Source organism: Portunus trituberculatus, chromosome 43 (assembly GCF_017591435.1).
Source record: "Portunus trituberculatus isolate SZX2019 chromosome 43, ASM1759143v1, whole genome shotgun sequence".
Lineage (NCBI taxonomy): Eukaryota > Metazoa > Arthropoda > Malacostraca > Decapoda > Portunidae > Portunus > Portunus trituberculatus.
The window spans coordinates 6,140,467-6,151,437 of NC_059297.1; the positions used below are offsets into that span (position 1 = coordinate 6,140,467).

Here is a 10,971-nt window from a genome sequence, read left to right on the forward strand (position 1 = left end):
GGCTTACAGAATTTAAAGACTGCCCTGAGCCTTTCCCTTGTCTAGACTCTAGAGGACCAAGGGCTAAGATGACTGTCTTAATTGTGAAAGTGTCACCTTTTTATGTAGGTATTTATATTATTCAGTTTGTAATTACAACTATACATCTTCTCATTTCCTTTAGTATACCCAAACCTCTACAATTATTATCATCTCTGCATCCACATACCACTTTACTGTTCAATTCCCAGTGTCCACCTTTGATTGTTTTGCTCCAGATCTGAGATTTGTTTATATAAAGGGTACTCTAAAGATTACATGAAAAATACCAACATTAATAAAATAACTAACATGAATTAATTTTTGTCAACAATTCCAGTTGCATCCCCTTTCCAACATCTTATGGGCTAAACACTTCCAGTGCATAGCTCTGGTCCTCACCATTTGAAAAGAAAGAGACTTGGTACTTCTATGACTTTTATGTAAAAAGCATAATAACAGGAATTTTTGTTACTGCCGTGAGAGCTAAGTGTTATGTGCGAGTACTTCAGTGGCATTTATTTGTGATTAATACAAGGACATGTTTCAAACCGACTTCACAGTGGTATCTTATCAACAACACAATGGTTAAGGCAGAGAAGCATATGAGTCAGTGAAAGAAATTTAAATCATATGCATGATTTACTTCAACACAGCACAAGCTTAATCATCATCTGGATCCTGAGCACCCATTCCTCTTGGTTTTGGTCCACCAGCTCTCTTGGCCATGATGATTTGGTCCACCCTAAGAATTTGGGTGGCAGCAGATGTAGCATATTTCATGGCCCAGTACTTAGTGAGGTAGAGGTCATAGATTTCCTTCTCTGCTGCATCAATTACTCCAGATCCCTCATTTTCACAATCAAACCCAGCATTCTTCTTTCCTTCAGAATGAGCTGCCAGCAGGTTGGAGAGTGTCTCTTGGTGAGCTGCACCACAGTTATCAGCCAGCACCTGTTTATAAGGAAAGACAATTCTATGAAAAATCTCAAATTTTTACATGTCTGAAAAAGATGATGATGTCCTGAGCTCAATGCAGGCTTACCATTATGGTCTTGTCATTGTACAGTTGGCTCCCTATTTGATGCAGCAGCTTTCCTACCTATACTTCCAACAAGAGTGACATTCTTTTTCTTGGCAGCTATCATGGCTAGAGTTGCCTCTGCTTTGGATCAAAGGCTTGCCTTCTCCCTCTTCCTATTCCCATCCCGAGAGAGAGAGAGAGAGAGAGAGAGAGAGAGAGAGAGAGAGAGAGAGAGAGAGAGAGAGAGAGAGAGAGAGAGAGAGAGAGAGAGAAGAATTCCACATCCACACACACACAGAGCGCGAGAAAGTAGGCGAGAGAGCAAGAGTAAGAGAGGTTGAATAATTTTGAGTGGCCATGTTTGAAGTGATTTCAGGTGAGTTGCTATGCCAACATTAACTGACAATTGCTGATATTTGATACATGAAACACTGTCCTTCCTCCAGTGCAGATGTAGCCAGAGAGATAAGCAGGGGTATGAGAAATATAGAAATAAGGAGGGAGAGAAGATGTGGAGATGGACATGGAGTGGAGTTAAGAATAAGAGGTGCGATTTAATTAGCAGGTCATGACTTCTGTCCATTATACTTACCTGTTGACATGTCACTTCCGGTAGAAATAATGGTATAAAGGCTGCTTCATAAATTATGAATCACATAGTAAATGAATAACTGAAAACTTTATTACCTATTCCTTTCACCATATATACTTTCAGTGTAAAGTTGGAATGGCATAAATAAAACCATATAAAATACATCCTGTGCTAAACAGAGGAGAGCCGATGCAACTGCTAGAAAAAGATAGAGGAACTAAAGACAATTTTGATGAGTAATGGTTACAATTGGTAGAGAAATTATATTCTTGTCATAATATTACTTACTCAATCCATTACAATGAAATTTATTTCATGAAACTAACCTTAGGGAACACTCTTAAAGATTCTGAGAATTTCTTGATGGCATATTGTTCCAGTCCAGGACACTGTGATCCATACTGCTCGATGAAAAGACTTAGCTGAACTTCAGTGCTGCCAGCTCCTGCCACACACCGCCCATCCTGAAAATTTGGCACAGTGCACTTACATTCGTATGTCAGATTGTCATTATCAAGTTACAGTCCCAATACTTGAAGTTGTGAGTAGAGGATAATTAGTAAGTTCCATTGGCAAAAATAAAGGCAATTAAGAGATATGCTGAACCACAGTACACTCATGCCTCGGTTTTACGGACCCCCATTTAACGGATTTCGGAAGCTACGGACAAATTCTGGAGATTCCAATTTTATTTGAAAGTCCCGCGCACTATGGAGACAAAGTCTGTCGGTTCTAAAATTGACCGCTAGTTAGCAGGCAGTCGCCTTGTTTACATGTGTCTCAGGACGTGCATCGCATTCCTCATTTTTTTTTTCCCCCCTTTTTTCTGTGTTGTGCTTGAATTCTTGTACCAGTGATACAAATTCATTCACCATGCCGTCTGAAGCTTCAGTAGAAAGAAAGAAAAGGGTTAATTTAACCGTGGCACAGAAACTCGAGTTGATAAGCAAGTTGGAAAATGGCGCGTCCGTCAAGATAGTGTGTGAACAATATGGCGTAAAAAAACAAACCGTTTCAGATATCCATAGGGCTAAGGCCAAGCTAACTAAGTATGCTGTGAAGTATTCTGTTGATGGTTATGCAAGTATGAGTGGTTCTGTAGCACCCCGCAAGCATATGAAGATTGGTAGTCAGAAGCAGTTAGATGAAGCTGTGTACAAGTGGTATGTGCAGCAGAAAGCTTGTGGGAACAAGGTCACTTCTGGAACAATACGTAATGCGTGTGAACAGCTCAGTAAGCATTTAGGTATTCAGTTCAGTGCTAGTGATGGTTGGTTATGGCGTTTCAGAAACAGGTATGGATTGCGTAATTCGGTGGTGAGGGGTGAAGCTGGCAGTGCAGATACGGTCGGTTTCAGGTACTCAGAATAAATTTCTGAGGGCCCCACTATACGATCACGGCAGATCCCAGCATACCAACAGCACAATGCCTCTTCACCATCCATGGTAAGTCTAATTTCATGTATTAAAAATGCTGAATTTACTTTATTATGTTGTTTATTTACAGTGTATAGGTATTTTACAGTGCCAGATTGGACGGTGTGCTTGATTAAAAGTACAGTTCTTTCTCGTTCGTAATGTTATTGTTGATATCAGCCACTGTTAGCGTACCATATACATATCTGCCGGAAGCTACAGACAATCGGAACTATTGGACCGGTCTTCCCCCTTTTTGTCCGTAAAACCGAGGCATGAGTATATTCAACTTTTCTTTTAAAGACAAGTAGAGACCTGGTCAAGTAATGAAGGTTTCTTTTAAAGTGGAAGTTATCCACTCATAAGCAGAAATGTTAAGGACTAATGACAAGTTGTTCTAACTCACCCGACACAGTCCCTTGTAAGTGTTGATGGCATCCACCACAGCTCGCTCAATGTCGTCCATATAATTGTCTGTGGATCCTCGGATGATTATGGTAGCAATTTTTGACTCTTCAGCTTGTTGTCTGTGGGTGAGTCAAGAGTGATATATATATATATATATATTTCTTCTTCATAACCAAATAAATCTTGGAGAAAGAAATATCATAATAAAAAAATACAATTAAAACAAAAGTGATAAGAATTACCGGAAAATTGTTACAGGAATTTCACCAACTTCATCCATGAAGACATGATCACACAAACCAATTTCCTCTTGGGTTGGGCAAGTGATCTTTGGCAGAATAGTAGCACCAACAGTCTTACAGAGTCGACGAAGGTCCCATTTGCTGGTGACTCGCACAGCCATAATGTTATACTTGTTGAGGTAGTGGAGGGCCAGATCCCCAATCTTGCCACCAGCCACGACGACTGTGACACCAGCTTCAGACAGTGCCTTCACCTGAACCAAGAGTACAATGTCAACTTACACACACATTTGAGGAAGATTCTTTAGCACTGATAAAATAGTCTTTAACAATCAGAAAACTAGAAAATGAAGCACTGAAAAAATTAAGCTTAAACTGCAATCAAATCATTCCTTTTTTAGTTGATTTTTCAAGTACAGTCGTTACATATTACAAACAACATCCTTACGTCATTCTCCATCCTGTTCTCCTCTCCCCTTGAGAATGAGGCCAGTTCATCAGCGGTCTTGATGAGAACAGTTCCTTTGGTCTCAGTGGTGGTCACATCAAAGGGACAGGAATATACAGCTACCTTTGCCTTTTCTTTGGAAGTCACAGATCCTTCAACTGTTCGCTGGAAGACCATTCCCTGTAAAGGAGATTACACATTTATCATTATTATCAATTAACCAACTTTGAGCCTCTAACAAAAATTAAATTAAATAATATAAAAAACAATAAATAATAAATAAATAAGAATAAATAATTCAAAATAAAAATAAATAATTAACAAAATTATATACAAAAAATGAAATAATAAATAATACAAAATAAATAATAGATAGAAATCGTTTAACAAATAAATCAACAACGTAAAATAAATATTCAGCAAATAAACAAAACAAAACAAAATGACTCTTTCCTAACTGAATCTTGGTCATCCTCTTTTAGGGACTTCGGTGAAACCTTTGCTGTCGGCCTTGACATATCGAAAGCCTTCGATAGAGTCTGGCACAAATCTTTAATTTCTAAACTACCCTCCTACGGTTTCTATCCTTCTCTCTGTACCTTCATCTCCAGTTTCCTTTCCGATCGTTCTATTGCTGCTGTAGTAGACGGTCACTGTTCTTCCCCTAAAACTATCAACAGTGGTGTTCCACAGGGTTCTGTCCTATCACCCACTCTCTTTCTATTATTCATCAATGATCTCCTAAATCTGACTCAATGCCCTATCCACTCCTATGCTGATGATACCACCCTGCATTATTCAACAGCGTTCAACAGACGCCCAACCCAACAACAATTAAATGACTCAAGGCGAGATGCTATAGGACGCCTAACTTCTGATCTTTCACTTGTTTCTGATTGGGGCAGAGAAAACCTGGTTTTGTTCAATGCCTCAAAACTCAATTTCTACAACTATCTACTCGACATAACCTTCCAGACAACTATCCTCTCTTCTTCAATAACACTCAACTTCCCTCTCCTCTACATTAAACACACTCGGTCTATCCTTCACTAAAAATCTAAACTGGAAATTTCACATCTCTACTCTTGCTAAATCAGCTTCCAAGAAGTTAGGTGTCCTATGGCGTCTTCGTCCATTTTCTCTCCCTCCCAGCTGCTTGCTCTGTACAAGGGCCTTATCCGCCCGTGTATGGAGTATGGCTCTCATGTCTGGGGGATCCACACACAGCTTTACTAAACAAGGTGGAATCTAAAGCTTTTCGTCTTATCAACTCTTCTCCTCTAACTGACTGTCTTGATTCTTTAAGTCACCGCCGCAATGTTGCATCTTTATCTGTCTTCTACCGCTGTTTTCATGCTGTCTGCTCTTCTGAACTTGCTAACTGCATGCCTTCCCCTCCTGCGGCCTCGCTGCACAAGACTCTCTACTTCTTCTCATCCCTATTCTGTCCATCTTCCTAATGCAAGAGTTAACCAGTATCTTCACTCCTTCATTCCCTACACTGGTAAACTCTGGAACTCTCTACCTGTGTCTGTATTTCCACCTGCCTATGACTTAAACTCTTTCAAAAGAGGAGTGTCAAGACACCTCTTACGTTAACTGGACCCTCCTTTTAGATTTTTTTTGTTTTTTCTCTTTCTACTTTCTTCTTAACAGGGCCTGGCAACCAGCGGGATTTTTTTTTTTCCAACACTTTGTTTGCCCTTGGCCAGTGCCCTTGTAATGTAAAAAAAAAAAAAAAAAAAAAAAAAAAAAAAGGAGAGAGTGGCAAAAGCACACACTCCCAACACACACAGCACAAGGACAAACAACTGAAGGTACTTAACATACAAGTTAGCATACAAACAAACTAGTCACTAGGAGTTAGAACAAATGTATGATGTATTACACATACCTGCACCACCTCAGATTTATGAATGCCAGATCCCAGGATTTTGCATATCCTAACATTATCAACATTGAAAGTGGTCTTCTCTGGCAGGATGGAGATGCAGGCATTGGCAACAAGTTTGGCAAGGAAGTCTTCATTACCAAACTGCTTACTCATGATGGTTGTGCGCAGGGCCTTGGTCACCTGTAGTACAAAGATTCATTATGCAAAGGCCACTCAATACACAAAGCTGACAACATTTAAAGATATGCATAACACTTATTAATGTATTCAACATGCAAAAATAGCAATATCTGCTTCCAGATATACTGAGCAAAAATTAAGAAAATGGAAAAAAAAATTTATAAGAAAATGTACCTGTTCAAGGTTACGGGGATCAGTGACTTCCCAGCACTGCAGAGATGGCAACAACTCCAGAGCCTTGTTAACAGCTAGCTGGTAGCCTTCAGCCACATCAGTAGGGGTGAGGCCCATGCGAATCAAGTCCTCAGCAGCCTCTAGCAAAGCTCCAGCAAAGATAATGACCCAGTTTGTGCCATCACCCATCTCTTGTTCTTGCATCTGGGATGCAAGCACCATCAGCTTGGCTGCAGGATGTTCAATCTGTGGGGAGGAAACATTAAAAGCATGCATTTTCACAGGACCTGCAATAATTCTTAGTGATCAGGCAGTGTGGTCATGAAGTACCTTGTCTATTCCAGTATCTTAAACTTGTAACTCTCTTCACATGACGGCCAAAGAGTAAGTCTCCACCTAATCTATAGTTGCAACTCAACTCTGTACAATCCTGCTCTCTCTCTCTCTCTCTCTCTCTCTCTCTCTCTCTCTCTCTCTCTCACACACACACACACACACACACACACACACACACACACACACACTGTATAACTGTGACAGCATTGTATTACAAGATGTCTACAGGACAAAAAGAAGTAAACCCAGGAAAAAATTTCTTTAAGTTACATATGCTGGTAGCCTGTACAATCAATTAATCTATTTTATTCAAATCTAATCTTGTCAGGACATCTTTTTCTTTTGTCTTTCAAGGCAATGACTATAACAGTCTCCATTTCTTATTCATATCATTTGCTTTAGCTACTTTTATCCCACTATTCCTAATATATCATGAAGACATCTTAGCTCACCTCCAGTTCCTTGATGATAGTGGCAGCATCATTGGTGACAAAGAGCTTCTCCAGATGATTGATGACCATCTTGTTACGTCCCTGAGGCCCATAGGCAGTCTTCAGTGTCTTGCTAAATTCCTTGCAGGCTGAGATGTTACGAAACACTGCTTCCTCCAAGCCAGAGAAATGCTGCAATGGGGATAAAAATTGTAAGCTTGGATATGTTCTAGCTTTTGTACTGTTATCACATAATCTAATAGTTTCTTTTACATTTTCTTTCAATCTCTGGGTGTAACATGCATTTCCTGATTACATGAAGTATATAACAAGAGGATCATAGAAAATAATTCAACAAATAAAGCATGGTACCTAATTAATCAATAACCTTATGTTATTTACTTTTTTCAATCAATACTAACTACTTGACCCTCTTAACCTACTGGACTGCCCTTTATAAGGTAAACTAACTCAACTTAGTGTTTTATGATTTCCTAACACAGGAAGTTTTGCTCTTCCCACTTAGACCCTCATACGGTAAACTAACCTAACTTGTTCCCTTGTTGGATATTCTTATAAGGTAAACTTATCTATCTATTTCCAATAGGGTAAAATGAGGCTAGAAATATTCCAAACAGTGACATGTAGACCATATGAAGGGCTATAATTATTTATGGTGTACTAGTTGAAACACCACCATATGTTTGTCTGGAAAAAAAAGTGTACGAAAGGTCAAATTGCCTGTCACAAAAATCAAGCAGTGATAGGTGTTGGAAAATATTGATATAATCTTAGTCTCTTCCTCTGAGGTTAATATTTACATGTCATAAAATTAAAGTCGCAGAATACAATGCAGTACATAGGTATCAACTTCCAAAAGATTGTCATAACAAAATGGAAAAATAAAGTAGTTAAATACTGAATTGCATGGTCCTGTGGTTCTTGTGATGGTGACTGTCTCATCTTGATCTTCCCACTAGCATCCTAACCAAACTAAACAAGAAGCATTGTGTGGGTAAGGATGCTGGCAGCAAGATCAAGAATATGGAAGTCATCAGAAGAAAACAAGAGCGCCCTGCAACTTTGAATATTTACCAATCTTTTACCTTGCTCTTATTGCATTGACAAGTTTCATTATCCCTGGAACCTAACCAATTAAAATATCAACTGAAGAATACAGATTAAAGTATTTGAATGGACAGGTTTGAATGAAGTACAGAATGGGAGTCAGAAATTGGAAACGTTCAACATCTAGCTCAAGCAAGGGATGTGTGTGGTATTGCCGCACCACCACAACAATAACAAGAGACCAAAGAGCAGCTCCTCCCAGGTGAGTCATGCCTGTCCGCCCTCACACCTGTCTCACTCACTGCACCACGCAATAACATCGCATCACGCACAGCAAAATTAACCACCACACACGTATACTGGACCTAAAACTAGGCCAACATGTGCATCCCTGAGTGTAGCCACGGCGGGGAATCATAGGAACACAAATAGGCGGCCCATGTGTGTCATGCGGCGCCGCCTCCACGCCGCCGCCTGCCACTTGCTTCACTCGTATTTTTCCCTGCTCAGGTCAATATTCCATCCCTTAGCGAGCATCTACGTACCCTGGCTCCATCCTTTAGCATGGAGGAAAATCCCGGAGCTCTTGGTACGTGGAGAGCCATGATTGTGGCGAGGTTGAGATGACAAGGAAGGAGCCGCTCACGCCACAGCAGACACACACCACAGGCCTGCCAACCTCGTCCGCCCTTGTCTTCCTCGCCCTGAACCTTCCAGAATGATTATTTATCCCTATCGTTTTTTTTTTCAAAATATGCATAACTGGATTCCATATTTATATCTTGTGAGTTAATTTTGCTGTAGTATATATCCTTTGTCCAGGATAAAATTACGGGTTTTATATCAATTGTATCTCTCAGTAAATGCGGTTGTCATACTTGACATGTAGATATTTTAGCAATGATAAAGTTTTGATCAGAGCAGCCTTGCTATACTACAGATAATTGGATTAAGAACTTAAGGGATCAGTTTTTAGTCGATTCCATGAAATTGCAATCGTTTAAGAAATATGAACTGTCAGCCTCTTTCCAAAACAAGTTCGCATAAAAATCATCATCAGCTGATGATCCCGCAGGACAGAAAAGGTCCGAGTAAAATAACCACATTATGTTGGTTATTGGTTAAAGTTCGGCGAGATACACACGTTGGAACGTTAGGAGGATTATGTCCAGTATCTCCTCCCTTTATAAAAAAAAAAAAAAACTATAGGTTGAACAAAGACAATAGATGAGCAAATTCATTCTTCTCCGTAAACTGAGATGCTAGAGAAAACATTTCGTTATCATTAATGTTGTGACTTACATAACGCAGTTGTATGTTCATGCAGTCTTCTGGTACATTTTACTTAGAGCCATCTAAATGAGGCTTTTTGCTTTGAGCCAAGGAAAGAAGACATTCGGTATAAAATGTAAGATAGGTGAAGCAGCAGGTCAGTCATATCTGGAAACAGCCTTATTTGGAAGTGAAGAGTTAACTTGGGCCTTAAAAAGAGATGCAGAGTTGAATTAGACTGAATTTTCTGTTGTTGCACTGCTGCATGCACGTCTATATAATGATGGGAAGAGAGAGAGAGAGAGAGATAACTTTATTGTTGCAATAATGTATGTACACAGCAAGGGAGGAGGTCGGATGCCATGCCCCTCCCCCTAACCACAGGAGAGAGAGAGAGAGAGAGAGAGAGAGAGAGAGAGAGAGAGAGAGATAAGAGAGGGGTGGAGATTTTTCTAAAACCCCACTACAGTTTATTTTCCATTTGCCGAAGAAAAGAATTCCCCTGCATGCCTTGAGAACTCGATCGTGTGCACACAATAAATAAATTTATCCATTCTGAAATGTGTAATAGTTATTGCTATTCTTTGTAATTCATGGAGTATCAGTTACACTTAATACACTACATTCTAGAAGCAGAGCAATTAAAAGTACTCTCGGTATACTTCCTTCAAAAGATATTGAAGTAAATACTTTAGATGAAGGTAGCAAGACTATATCCCAAAGCATGTTAGGAACGAGACACGCAATTGAGGACCAAGAGGACTTTATATAGTAGGTATGTTTATTCTCGTCCCACTTATATCTTGTTATTTATCAGTAGCTATAATAGGACCTCAACAGTAAGTTTTAATTACTTGGTGTGAAGAATGCATATAACCTTGCTTGCCTATATATACTGAGTATGCACACATATAATGATCGATCATCCAGCGCTTCATGAGTTCTTTATGATATATTTTTTTCGGGTGTTTGCTTTCATTCTCAGCATGATAATTTCTTACGTAAACTTAATTAACAATCTTTGCACATGAGATGTCCTTTTTCAGAATTGTCACCTTTTATTTCGAGGTGATTTTTTCTTTCTTTCCTGTAAGTGATGATCGAGGTCTGAATTTTATCTTTGCTCATCACGCGCCTTTTTCCTGTCCTGGTCACATTCTTATATTAATAAAAAAAAAAAAAAACTATATATTTGGTAATTCTTGATTGTCTTGCAACAGTAATTAATCAACACGCTATTCATGCCTCGATCAGCCTTCTCGTTCCCGTCTTTCTCATATCAAATTCTTCCCCTGGCAAGTCACAATATATGCGCGACGCCAAATTGCGACTTTGCGAATTTGTGGCACCATGAATTTCGAAGTCTTAAAGTCGAAAATCGCAAACGTCAAAAAGAAAAGAAAAGAAAAATCGAACTTAACGCACGACCAGTGCATGCGTTATAGGTTATAGTTTTCCGCGATTTTGA

The 10,971-nt window shown here is 39.4% G+C and overlaps 1 protein-coding gene across 1 annotated transcript; it reads right to left on the reverse strand.

Moving 5' to 3' along the window:
- Positions 1–443: 443 nt before the first annotated feature.
- Positions 444–8,936, reverse strand: LOC123518216 (T-complex protein 1 subunit theta-like). Its single transcript, XM_045278924.1, has 9 exons — positions 8,777–8,936; positions 7,185–7,355; positions 6,397–6,642; positions 6,043–6,222; positions 4,149–4,328; positions 3,701–3,954; positions 3,457–3,577; positions 1,961–2,098; positions 444–972 (listed from the first exon to the last, which is right to left on the reverse strand). Exons 1-9 carry the CDS (start codon positions 8,834–8,836, stop codon positions 682–684), a joined length of 1,641 nt encoding a protein of 546 aa, XP_045134859.1. The 5' UTR covers positions 8,837–8,936; the 3' UTR covers positions 444–681.
- Between the last annotated feature and the right edge of the window lie 2,035 nt (positions 8,937–10,971).

Coding starts and splice junctions, on each gene's coding strand:
- LOC123518216 (XM_045278924.1), bottom strand. CDS start 8,836: ATGGCTCTCCACGTACCAAGAGCTCCGGGATTTTCCTCCATGCTAAAG. Junction 6,223..6,396: donor ATCCCCGTAACCTTGAACAG/GTACATTTTCTT, acceptor TTTGTACTACAG/GTGACCAAGGCCCTGCGCAC. Junction 3,578..3,700: donor ATTCCTGTAACAATTTTCCG/GTAATTCTTATC, acceptor ACTCACCCACAG/ACAACAAGCTGAAGAGTCAA.